The sequence below is a fragment of the Hyalella azteca genome, unplaced genomic scaffold (genome assembly GCF_000764305.2).
Source record: "Hyalella azteca isolate HAZT.00-mixed unplaced genomic scaffold, Hazt_2.0.2 contig3720, whole genome shotgun sequence".
Classification (NCBI taxonomy): Eukaryota; Metazoa; Arthropoda; class Malacostraca; order Amphipoda; family Hyalellidae; genus Hyalella; species Hyalella azteca.
Window position 1 is genome coordinate 24,273 of NW_025933960.1, and position 13,393 is coordinate 37,665.

Here is a 13,393-nt window from a genome sequence, read left to right on the forward strand (position 1 = left end):
GATCGTGATGTGTGCCAGTTGATCGTGGTGTTAATAAAGAAACAACTATTCACTATTTACTATTTACTCATTTACTCAATATCTGCTATTCATTCGCCCGCTGTGCGAAGTAATTATACGAATGATTTTGAATAATTCCGGCCTAAATTCCAATCATGGGAAATAATTTGCATTGAATTCCCACGTGTAGGAATTATTGCTATGTGATTCCTACTCAAATCAACAATTAATGTTCTGCGCTTGGCATAACTTGCTTCTTAATTCCTAACTTAGAAAATTGAGATGAACTTTGCACAAATATCGATGCACTTTTTGCCCGTTTGTGGCTCATCTTGACCCACTTTGGCCCAGAAATAATGTGTCAGTGCTACGTTCGATCATTGCTCGTGATGTGGATAAGAAATAGTGTCACTATTTATTGTGCGATGCGATCCATTCAGTTTTGGCTTCGAACACGCAACGCAAGCGTGCGAGCAACGCCTGTTATTCCAGCGCAGGTGGCGCACCAGTCCCTGCTACATGCACTAGTTTGTCCTCACGCCTCGCAGGTGGCGCACCAGCCCTGTCTCTTATACACATCTAGATGTGTATAAGAGACAGACTGTACAGTTACTGCTGGATGACGACTGTACAGTCACTGCTGGATGACGACTGTACATGCACCAGCACGACCAGCAGGTAATGATGCCAGCTGTACCCAGGTGTTGGTGTAAGGCTGGTAGGCGTGGGTGGTAGTGAGGTAGCTGGTGCCCGTGTAGCCCCCAACACAGACCAGCTGCTCCCCCAGCTGGCAGACCGACACGCTGTCGCAGCCCACGGGCAGACCACCTGGCAACAGCGTCCAGGTGTCTGTTGCTGGGTCGTACCTGTCGGGACAGAGGGTCTATTGTATCAGCATAGTATAAAATATAGTATGTACAGTATATAGTACAGTATAAGTATAGTTTATAGTACAGTATAAGGAGAGTCTATAGTACAGTATAAGTAGTCTATAGTACAGTATAAGTATCGTCTATAGTACAGTATAAGTATAGTTTATAGAACAGTATAAGTATAGTCTATAGTACAGTATAAGTATCGTCTATAGTACAGCAAAAGTATGGTCTATAGTACAGCATAAGTATAGTCTGTAGTACAGTATAGTCTAAATATAGTAGCATAAGATAGTCTAATTTGTTCTTTTATACAGGCTAGATTTAAGACTAGTAAATGGATTTTACTAATTAACCAGCGATGGGTGATTGAGAAACCAGGTTCAGAAAGAGAAAGATATTTACCATATCAACGTATCAAAATTCATTAGCAAGTTACACTACGTAAAACATAACGTTATTAAATTACGTTGATTTAAGTTGTTACATTAAATTATAGAACTCGAAATATGAGATTTTGATCTACATAAGCATTTGATACTACACAAAGATTGAAATTCAAAGACAACTTAAATTTCTTTAATGCTTTGTAGATAATAAAATGTAATTTCAAAATCCCTTCGTGGATTTCGAAATTACTCCCACCCGTGACGCACCTTCCAGCACCCGTGACCCATCTTTCATCACCTGTGTCCCACCTTTCATCACCCGTGACCCACCTTTCATCACCCGTGACCCACCTTTCATCACCCGTGACCCACCTTTCAACGCACTGCAGGCGGGTGACGGTGGGGGAGGAGGCGGGGGCGTCGTGCCCCCCCACGGCATACAGGTGCCCCCCCAGGACCCCCACCCCCACGCCTCCTCGTCGCTGGTGCATACGCGCACATGGCGTCCACCTGCACACAGCGTACATGGCGTGCTATACGTACGTACATGGCATTTTACATCTCGCATTAGTTAAAAATATTGTGTATATCTTATATCTCGCTCTTACATATTATGTATGATCAAAATCTGTCAAAAAAGGACAGTTGTTTACCGTGTAACTTTAAACAACTATGTTATTTAGGCAGCAAAAAAATGAAATTATCTGGAACATAATGCATAATACACACTCGTACGTACACACCTGTTCGTGCGCGGGTCACACGTACACACGTGTCACACGTACACACCTGTCACACGTACACACCTGTTCGTGTGCGGGTCGTAGCACTCGACGCTGCGTAGACACGAGGAGCCGTCGCGCCCCCCCACCGCGTACAGCTTGCCCCCCACCACCCCCACCCCCAGCGATGATCTGCCAACCATCATCATAATCACTACAATTCTATATATCAATCAATTCATAATCACTACAATCACTACGGAAATTTTCTGTTTAGTATTTCGCGCCAAGCAGTCAGATGCCTTTTGAAAAGGGCAGGGAGCATTTCAAATAAAAATCAAGGTTATAAAGTTTTGTGTCCCGCCTAGTCAGTTGCTACTATGCATTGGACAAGTGAGCATCGTGCGTTTGCTGTCGAAGAGTGCCTTTATAATGGCCGTTTTATTATCGCAACCAAACGGGCATTCCGTACTCAGTTCCGTATTCGTCTTTTAGGTCGGGTTCCTGATCGGAAATTGATTGATACGTGGGTGAATACAGTTAGGACAAGTGGAAATGCTTTTTTATGGGGCTATCTTAAATTAATTGTTCACAGCGACTGTCTAAAGATTTTACCTCATTTGAAGAACAACATATGCCAACATACGCCAAGCCATCGTCAACATACCCGTCAATATGCTTCAGCGAGTTGAACGGAACTTCAAAAATCGCCTAACTAAATGCATTGACAATGCGGGCTTTCATTTGTCCGATGTCATCTTTAAAACTAAATGATGCGAAAATTCAGGCAGTTTCTTTTTCAATAAAATTTATATTATAATGATTTTTTATTAGTTCTTTTTTATTAAATTGTCAAATCAGAAAATTCCCCTCACCTGGGGGAGGACATGGGTGTTCCCCTCACCTGGGGGAGGACACGAGTGTTCCCCTCACCTGGGGGAGGACACGAGTGTTCCCCTCACCTGGGGGAGGACATGGGTGTTCCCCTCACCTGGGGGAGGACATGGGTGTTCCCCTCACCTGGGGGAGGACATGAGTGTTCCCCTCACCTGGGGGAGGACATGGGTGTTCCCCTCACCTGGGGGAGGACATGGGTGTTCCCCTCACCTGGGGGAGGACATGGGTGTTCCCCTCACCTGGGGGAGGACACGAGTGTTCCCCTCACCTGGGGGAGGACATGGGTGTTCCCCTCAAGTGGGGGAGGACATGGGTGTTCCCCTCAACGGGCAGTTTGCTGGCGTCCATGCCCCCCACCAGGTACAGGAGGCCCACGGTGCTCTTGCGTGGTCGTGTCCGCGTCAGCGCCTCCTCCGGGGCGTCGGGGGACAGCGGCACCTGGGGGAGGGACCAGGCACTGTAGTAAATTTTTATTTTATTTACCTTAAATAAAAAGATAACGGCCTATTTCAAAAGATTACCTGACGGTGTTTTTTTTTGCATCAGAGAAATAATAATAATGGTTTCGGAGCAATATAATATATTACCAGGCGCTGTAGTAAATTTTTTATTTTATTTACCTGCAATAAAAAGAAAACCGTTTGTCACCTGACGCCGGCCGCAACCCTTAAACTTATCAGAATGATCAGAGCCCTTACGGCCAAACGACAGCAACTGTCTTATACAAAGTTCAATTGCACTGGGATGTCCATTAAAACTTCGGTAACACGGATAAAACGTAGTTTTATTTCAACAAATAGCACTTGAAAGGGATACGTTCAAAAAGTAACAGAACCAGCACGATAGACATTACACTGCTTGATGGAGCATTTAGAGCACAGCCACACAAACTAGCATTGGATTTGGAATACAAGATCGCTAACTTAGCAACGGAGCGAGGTGAGTTCAGGCTAGAACCTCACTGTAGAGCTGGCGGGACACGACTGACTAACCGACTCACAGCCACTCAGACCTGACCTTGCACTACGTCACTACGGCTCAAGTAAGGTTCGAACCATCAATGTCACTACAGCGGCCACGCTAGATGTGGCTTTCGGTATGCAGTATGCACACGAGATTAGAAATGAACACGGCTAACAGTGAATGATGTTCATCGTTCACAGGTTAATTTCACAAGCTTACGTGACGGTGTTTTTTTTCGAATAAGAGAATTAATAATAATGGTTTCTGAGCAAAAATATATTACATAGGATGAATTTATATCACTAGGTTCCTCGGTTTGTTTACTTTGCATAAACATGTCACTAAAGCTTAAAGTGGTCGCTTCTTATTAGTCTTCTACTTGACACTCGACCCCATCCAGTCAGTGTGGTCCAAGCACGCCACTTGGCGCCCTTAAGGCCAGCATGGCGCCCTTAAGGCTAGCACGGAGCCCTTAAGGCCAGCACGGTGCCCTTAAGGCCAGCACGGCGCCCTTAAGGCCAGCCTGACGCCCTTAAGGCCAGCATGGCACCCTTAAGGCCAGCACGGCACCCTTAAGGTCAGCACGGAGCCCTTACCTTAAGGTGGTGCTGGAATGCCTCCACGAGGAGCCTGAGGCAGCGGAGGTCGGCCCCGAAGAGGGGGTTGAGGTGGACGCTGTGGCTGAGGTGATGGGGAGGCAGGAGGGGGAGGCGCACCAGCCCCAGCACCGTGGAGCTGTGCTCCTCCCGACCTGCTAGGTCGTGCTCCAGCCACGACACCACCGCCTGCACATACGGGGGGAAATTGTCCAAATATTGACTTTTTTGGGGAGAATTCGTCAGAACATTGACATTTTTGGGAAGAATCCGTGCAAATATTGACTTTTTGCGGAGAATTCGTTCGAATATTGATATTTTTGGGGAGAATTCGTTCGAATATTGATATTTTTGGGGAGAATTCGTCCAAATATTGACATTTTTGGGGAGAATTCGCTCGAATATTGACATTTTTGGGGAGAATTCGTCCAAATATTGACATCTTGTCGATTTTTATATGATTTTGTTTGTATTTGAAAGACCCTGACCCGCAGGATGGTCTGCACCCCTGACCTGCAGGATGGTCTGCATCCCTGACCTGCAGGATGGTCTGCACCACCCCAGACCTGCAGGATGGTCTGCACCACCCCTGACCTGCAGGATGGTCTGCACCACCCCTGACCTGCAGGATGGTCTGCACCCCTGACCTGCAGGATGGTCTACACCCCTGACCTGCAGGATGGTCTGCACCCCGACCTGCAGGATGGTCTGCACCCCTGACCTGCAGGATGGTCTGCACCCCTGACCTGCAGGATGGTCTGCACCCCTGACCTGCAGGATGGTCTGCACTGAAGACACGTTGAGGTCATCAGAGCTGAGCAGCTGCAGCAGCTCTGGAAGTCTGAGCTGCAGGAACTCTTGCTGCGTGCACACTTCAGAGAAGTGCTCTGCCGTGTACTTCTGAGCAGCGAGCTGCAGGTCAGAGCAGCTCTGAGACTCAGCGAAGAGTTGGATGCCGATGCAGTTGGTGGGGTGCAGCTGGGATGCCAGGAACCCACAGCACACCGACACCACCTCCCCCAGCAGCAGCTGGTGCGCCGTAGACAGCAGCCGCTCCACGCTCGCCTCCCGCACCTGCACGGGAGTGGGGTGAGTGGGATGAGTGGGGAAGTAGTGGGGAGAGTGGAGACAGCACGGGGAGTTTGGTATAGTGAGGTATAGTGGGAATAGTGTGATGGATATAGTGAGAGATAAGTGGGGAAAGTGGAGGGAGTGAGGTATATTGGGGGGAGTGGGTGAGTGAGGTGAGTTGAGGATTGAGGAGAGTGGGGTGAGTGGGGAGTGAGGCGCGTAGGGTGAGTGGAGTAATAGTGGAGAGAGGGAAGTGGGGTTGATTAAGTATCGTAAGGTTGATGCTCACTGATTAAGCTCTACCTGAGCATCGGGTTCGTTGATTAAGGTAGTGGGGGTAACTAAGTAGAACTAACTAACCACACTAAGTAAGACACATCTGTCCAGATAACGTATCTTGTACTATACGGGATAACGTATCTTGTACTATACGGGGTGGTAATACATTACGATACAAAGGTATAAGCTACGGCGTCGTCCGTAAGAGCGGAGCACCGAACGACACGTTTCATCGCAGAGCGCTTATCAACAACTGCGGTGGACTTACTTAAGGTTGCTGGCCCTTTTATAGGTTTCGCTTCCGCCCACAACTAAGGACTTGATCGCGTGATCTATCACGTGTCTTCCAGATGTTGACTGGTCATCAATCTCCATCAGGTCAATTGAATATTACGTCCCAATCACCTACAATTATAATGATTATAATGAGACGCCAGATGGACACCGGACACCACCCACCTCCAGCTCCCCCGTGTAGCAGTAATGTAGCACACCACCCACCTCCAGCTCCCCCGTGTAGCAGTAGTGTAGCACACCACCCACCTCCAGCTCCCCCGTGTAGCAGTAATGTAGCAGCGTGTACTCCTCAGGGTTCGATGAGCAGGCGCCTGCGCTCGATGACGACGAGCAGGAAGGGTCGCTGAACCCTGCGCTCACGCTCGTCGAGGTGCTCATACTGCCCAGGCTGCTCATGGTGACCAGTGAGGGGCTAGGGCTCACTCTCGTTGGGCTCGAACTGCAGGAGCAAATTACAATGTTAGTTTTTCCAGTACACTGAATCCCATAGTTAAGCGTTATATTTAAAAAACGACCAGTAATTTTTAACTTCACCCTCAACCGGAAAGATCGGTGTCCGCGATTAGGCGGCGGTCCGATGATGCTGATCGACAAGAGTATCCCATTTTGCTACTAATCCACTAGAGGACCACATCGCAGCCAACAACATTGATCTGACCATCATTAACATCTACATCCCACCACAAACCTTGCGTCCACCACCGACATGCAAAAAAACCTCGTAATCTTGAACACCTTAATACTCGGTGACTCCTCTCTGTTACTAAAGCAGCTTCGACACGAACGAAAAAATTTGGCAATCGAAATCGACAACTCAAATCACAGTGTCCTGAACGTTGTCTCACCAACCCGCAATCCAAACAAAGAACAACCATCCTCCGTCCTGTGGACCTACCGATCACTTATGACACCCTTATCACCTACTTGGACTNATTGGAGATGCAGAGGGGGGGTCCATCGGGGGTTGCAGCGGGGGTTCCATCTGTGGGAGATCGGCAGGCTCCCCCGGTATCGCTGGGTTCGCATCTCCCAAAACGGCGGGGATTCCTTCCGCCGCCCGGTTCGCTGGTTCAATGACCGGTTCTTCTCGGTTCATGCCTCAGCCGGGCGGTGCGAGCTGCTGGCCTGGCTGAGGTGTGTTCCTGAGTATATCACTGCAATATTGTTCTATGTGCACGATTGTTCCTTCCTTGCGTTTAGTTGTGTTTTTTGGTCACTTTTGTTCAGTTTTTCACTCTCAGTCTTCAGCTGTTCCTTATTTTAAAGCAGATCTTCTCAACAATTCTTATTACTAATAAGAGAACAGTACAGTCACGTTCTTTCAGCCCCGAACACTGAAGAACATAAATATGGCAGTGTTCCCGGAGCCAGCCAGTATCTTAATGTTCATAAGAGATTCATCGAAAATGTTCAATACCACACTTCTTCTCTACACAGCTGCAGAGTTCAATATAATACTGTTTCTCAGCACTTCTGCAAAAGAAAAAATATAACTCCGTATAACTCACTGCAGTGAATGAAAGAGCTGTCTCTTATACACATCTNGATCTCAATGTCCGTGAATAGGAAATAATTAGCTGGAATAGCATTCAAAATGTCAACCAAATATCTTATTTTAAGTCGAAGACTACAGAACTTTTTGAACTATTAATTGTATGAGAATTCATTGAACTATTGAGAACTTATTAATTAAAGTATTAAGAACTTATTGAAGAAATCCCATAGGCAACAGCTCGGCCTGTATGGCAGCTGAGCGCAGTATAAACCAGCTTCTTTATAAAAACGCTTGTAGAAGTTATTTACTGAAAACGTAACTTATTAAATGTGTTAAGTAATAAATAAGAGATGTCCCAAGTGATTATTCTGCAAATAATGAGTATTCAAATTTACAGGTAGAGATGTTAATATATAAATGGGTTAAGAAGTTACAACGTCTTGTGTCATTGAATGTGAGTAAGAAGCGGCAGCACCAACAGTAGCCTCAACAGCACCACTAGCTGCACCAGCAGCACTAAAAATATCAACATCAGTAACACCAGCACCATCAATAGCATCTGAAACACAGGGACCAGTACCACCAACGTTACACCAGCACCACCAACGTTACACCAGCACCATTAAGAGCATCTAAACACCAGCACCAGCACGACCGACATCAGCAGCAGCACCTGCACAAGCACAGCCCTAGAAACACCAGCATCATCAAATTTAAATGCACCAGCACTAGCAGCAGATGAAGTAACACCACCACCATCACAACAAGCAGCAGCACCATCAGTAGCATCTAAAACACAAGCACCAGCACCGCCTACATCAGCAGGATTACCGGCAGCAACAGCCCTAGAAACACCAGCATTACCCACATCAGCACCAGCGCTAGCAGCAGCAGAAGTAACACCACCACCATCACAAGAAGCGACATCACCACCATCCCTGATGATGGTGTGGCCCTGAGATCGCCGTTGCTGCGCGGCCTTGACGCGACAGCGGCGCACGCTTCCGGACACATGGTACGCAAAATAATTGTCATTTTACTGCTTTTTATAACTGTTATTTTATGTTTTATTGTTCTAATAAACTTATTATACAGTGTGATCTGACTTATGTTTTATTGTCCTATAAAACTTATATTATTGTATATATGACATATCTTGGGCTGCCGCTATACGCACAAAATGCAGCACTATAGGGACGAGAGTAACGGTACCCCTGCGAGGCAGGAGGGTGAAAAATATATGCACCAACACACGCAACAGCTGCTGTTGATAATTATGTCTCGTTAATAAATCTTGCCTAAAATAAATGATAAATATGATTAGGACATCATCACAGTCTATTAATTACATCAGTATAAATATAAGAGATGAATGCTGCTTGCTAATTAATCGCGCACGTTGCTTACTAAATAAATCAAATAAAAGCTATCAATAATGCACCACGCACGTCACCCACGTCAGCACCACACACGTCACCCACGTACGTCACCCACGTCAGCACCACGCACGTCACCCACGTCAGCACCACGCACGTCACCCACGTCAGCACCACGCACGTCACCCACGTCAGCACGTCACCCACGTCACCCACGTCACTGATGCAGAGCGCGCGTCTGACTGCCGTGGTCAACGCGTGCAGGCATGCAGCGGCTGAAGGCCATTCATGTGAAGGCCATTGAATTCATTCACGGGTATAATCCTTTGAGACGAAATTCAATAAATTGAAGTGTGTTGTTGAAGACCAGGTACGAAATATACATGGAGGAATATTGATGAAAGTATTGAGAATCATCCTTACTTTAATTAAATCTATTGAATTATATTTACTTTGATTTAATTTTAGTTTAAATTTCTAAGAAGTCTAAGTTATTTTTTTCTTCTTTTTTTCAAGTACTTTTTTAATATGTAAAATGTAGCTTGATTTAATACACAAAACTGGGCAGTAACAACCCCCTTTGTTTGTAAACAATTTCTGAAAGAGAAGCAATCATTTGGGATTATATGGATAAATTGCAGCATTTTTCCAGTTCGTTCAGTAATGATGAAACTCAATTTATTTCAATACAAAATAGACCTCTATGAAAAAATTCCTAATGCTAGACCAAAATAATTGGAAAGAGATACTGAAGTTTCTGGACTTGGTTGCTGAAGATTTTCTACAGCTTATTATTATTAAGAATGGCTTATTATATCAGCCTTCAGTTTTGCATGGCAGCACAACATTTCTTGCAAGACGAGTTTTTGGAGATTTAGAAATTTATTTCAGTACCTACTTGGTTATGCTTATATATTAGACAGATTATTTATGTCTGATTACTAGCCTTCCAGTGTGTTGAAGATCATATAGAGGATAATTAATTTATTAAGTAGTAATATTGCAACAGTTTTCAGACCACTTACCATGTTTGGCTCTTGGAATTGGCAAACCAGTGTGAGAAGAATTGCTGTAAGTGCCTATATATATTACAGCAAGTATTACCTATATATTTGTTAAAATCTCAAGAAAATTTTCTTATCAACATGCATTAAAAATTTGCACTATGCATTATACTTGTCAAGCATTAAAATTATAACAGGACCTCCTCAAGCTTTAAAACATATATGTTTATCTCAGCCAAAATAACAACAATTTTACCTATATATTTGGGAGATGTCTTTGCATCTCATTTACCACTGGTCTTATAACAATCTTTTGCCCTGTATAATACTGTTCAATGACCAGTATTATTGTGGTTTTTAGCAATGAGCAGCAAGATAAGTATTAAGTAAGTGCACTTAAGTGCAGTGTATATCTGCTTAGTGGCAACTAATGTGTCAATTGTCATTGATGGTAGCAGAAACCTTGTGACACCAAAATATGAGGAAAGCTCTAGTTGCAGCATGTAAAGTATATATATCTATATTCCATGTGAGCTGATCAACCTAGCATACTTATGAAATTCTTCCGTAAAGCTCAAAAAAAAGGACCTTGAGAAAAAGCCTATCATGACTAGAAAGTGTTGATTTTTTGCAACAGACAACTTTAAAAGTATTCTACATACATTGACATATATATTGCCACTTGGCAAATATTGCAAAGAAACTACCTACTTTTTCACTGAAGAAATTTTGAAATGGTCATAAGATTGAGGAATGGGTAAAATTGGCTTAATTCATAGACATTTTTGTTCAATTCATGCTTCATACACAACTACTGACCAATTTTACAGTCGGATCACAGCTTGTAACTACAAACAGTATAATAGGTACTGGTTGCTGGTCAGAATGATAATCTAATTAGGAATGTCAGGCCAAAGTTCACTGAAATCTCAGGTAAAAACTAATGTATCACATGTGATTTTTGAAAAATGCAGGCAAAAATAGGTTATTTTTCTTATTTTTAACACATTCACACTTGCTGATGGCAATAACTGTCCCACATGCAAGAACAGCTCTCAAAAATCACTGAGCAGTGAGCACCAGCATATATACTGCATATAAAATTATAATGCACCCAAATTTGGAAACCATTATTGCTCAAATGAGGCAAAAATAAACAACAGACCATTGACAGATTGACTCACCATTCAAATATATATTTATATTTTGTATCACATGGTCTAATTACGCTCTGTAATTGTGCCAAATTGACTTAAGTTGTATAGTCCATTTACATGCATTGTTATTATGTATTGATTGTGTCTATTTCGCTGGCAGGGAGGATGTCGGCAAAGTAGTCCTGACATTGACATACAGGTTCATACCCTACCCTACTTGCCGCAACCAGTCAATCATCAGAAGGCACCTATGGCACATCTCAAGCGATGTTGCCTTCTTTAGTTCTGTGATTAACGTTTGCTTGCATTGTGATGCAATGGTGATCTATGAAAGAATCTTCATATCCAACCGCAGCACAATGCGGATGCATAAGTTTGTGTGTATGGTGTGTGATAGACTGATAGCGTTGTCACACGTTCATATTTAAACTATTTTAGCCTTGTTGGAGTACGGTGCATGGCACATTTTTTTTTACCAGCATAGTACGGTGCAGCAGGTAGGTTTATTAAAAGACAATTTAAATTCTTGTGCACCTGTGAGGCTGTGACCACTGACCAGTGACCTGGCACATCTTCCTGACCATGTGTATGACCCAAGGTTTGAATTTTGAAGGGAAAACATTTTCACGGCAATAAAGTATCGCACAAACGCAGTTCATACAGCAGAATGAAAAAATTAGTTTTGCTCAACCAATTTTTGTCATGTTGATTTGAAATCTCAAAACTAATTACAATTTACAAATTGTCAAAAATGCATTTTACTATCTTTAACTTTTTAAGCAATATTAATAAATGTTCTAGTATTTTCCTATGATAACAAAATTTTTATATTGAGTGAATTTTAATAAATATTTCATTTTCCCAGCAGCGTGGCAACTTTATTGAGGTGGTGACTTTAGTGGCATTGACGGCAGTCGGTAAAAACTGAGTTTAGTCTTGTTTATGAAATACTAGGTCTGAGTAGGTCATTTCTATTTAAGGTTAGCTACAAACTAATAATTAATTATAAAACTGGTCATGGTCACCATAATATTACCAAATACCATTTGTAGGGTTAGGAGTTTTGGACATTACCTCAAGTCCTCAACCACATTGCTAATAGCTAACTAAGAAGCTTTTTCATTCAGTCAAGCTGTCCCAATTCCCAAACAGCCAACAGCAACTAAAAAATCTAATTGAAATTTAAATAACAACAAGAACTCAAAAAGCAATCGAACACAAAACCAATCAATGAGTCAAACATATCTCAACATAGCCAAACAAGCAATCCGACAAACATTCCACAACATAACCTTACACTAACCGACAAGACGCAACTAAAAGTGACTCGTGAGCCATGATCCTTGAAGCTAACATCGCCAGGAGCGCACACAACCCAGCCATGCACCACTAATTTTGAACACCAACTCACCAATCAGCTGTGAATGGAACGCTGAGCATCTTTCCGTAAGGCCACAAATCAGCCGCGGATTACGGCTGATTTTAACATGGCGGGTGGCGGCGTTTTCATAAGCACCGATGGCGTTGTTGAAGCTTAAAATATTAATAAAAGCAGTGAAGTGTGTTTTGGAATGCAATAATATTACCTTCAGAAAAAAAGAGATGTGATCTGAAAATGAGAAGTGACTAAGAGAAATTTCTATGAGTTTGGACTCGAGTGGACGTGTGTGATCGTAAGTCATTGAGCAACTACGGCCGTACCCTTTCTCAGTTTCTGCATCATTGAAATCTGTCCCACGCAGAAACTAATAAACCAAAGATAGCTTTTAAATCGTATTTTTTTGTTTGTGTTGCTGTTTTTCTCCCTGTTTCATCTTAGGAAAATACAGAATAGTAAAATAAATATGTCCTCTTACATTTACGGTGTGTATTAGTTGCTGTCTAAGTAGGCCTACTATAAAAAAATAATGGGCGAGCAAATGCCAGCCAAAAAATGGGGGGATAGGCAATGAGGAGAGCGAGATCAAAGCTGACCAAGTGGAGTGTTCCAGGAGCAAAACTTTGTACTGAACACACTCTTTTACTACCTTTCCTATCATTAGCACAGTCATAACCCTCTACCGCCTGACATGAGTGACCGAAGCAATATTGTCACGCGTCTCCTTCCCAAAAATGATACGTTCTAGTGAGCGCAAAACGACTTGCATTGATGGTTGTCGCCACGCACAACTTTAAAATGTTCTCTGTTGCGTGCAAGCGTCCTCATGTTGCTACACTCAATAGTTTATGTATAATTTGAGTCGAAAGTTATGTTCCCGAAGAGTGGCATACGGCG

The 13,393-nt window shown here is 43.5% G+C and overlaps 2 protein-coding genes across 2 annotated transcripts in view; one reads left to right on the forward strand and one right to left on the reverse strand.

The window, feature by feature from the left end:
- The window catches only part of LOC125177629 (carotenoid isomerooxygenase-like), a 7,426-nt gene extending 6,898 nt beyond the window's left edge, over nucleotides 1–528 (forward strand). Inside the window, exon 6 of the mRNA XM_047879747.1 lies at nucleotides 498–528. Within this exon, the coding sequence (XP_047735703.1) occupies nucleotides 498–528 (31 nt within the window). The remainder of the gene's footprint in view (nucleotides 1–497) is intronic.
- Nucleotides 529–601: 73 nt separating this feature from the next.
- On the reverse strand, nucleotides 602–11,702 carry LOC108669176 (kelch-like protein 5). The gene is made up of 10 exons (XM_018156474.1): nucleotides 11,675–11,702; nucleotides 9,076–9,232; nucleotides 8,241–8,582; nucleotides 6,249–6,525; nucleotides 5,211–5,513; nucleotides 4,440–4,628; nucleotides 3,149–3,318; nucleotides 2,068–2,175; nucleotides 1,634–1,771; nucleotides 602–866 (listed from the first exon to the last, which is right to left on the reverse strand). Exons 1-10 carry the CDS (start codon nucleotides 11,700–11,702, stop codon nucleotides 635–637), a joined length of 1,944 nt encoding a protein of 647 aa, XP_018011963.1. The 3' UTR covers nucleotides 602–634.
- Nucleotides 11,703–13,393: the final 1,691 nt, after the last annotated feature.

Bases quoted from the DNA above. Each gene is read 5' to 3' on its own strand.
- LOC108669176 (XM_018156474.1), bottom strand. From the start codon at position 11,702: ATGGTCAGGAAGATGTGCCAGGTCACTG. The intron at 4,629-5,210 runs GTCAGGGGTGCA...CCGTATGTGCAG, and splicing joins CAGTGCAGACCATCCTGCAG to GCGGTGGTGTCGTGGCTGGA. The intron at 1,772-2,067 runs GTGTGTACGTGT...CGCTGTGTGCAG, and splicing joins TACGACCCGCACACGAACAG to GTGGACGCCATGTGCGCGTA.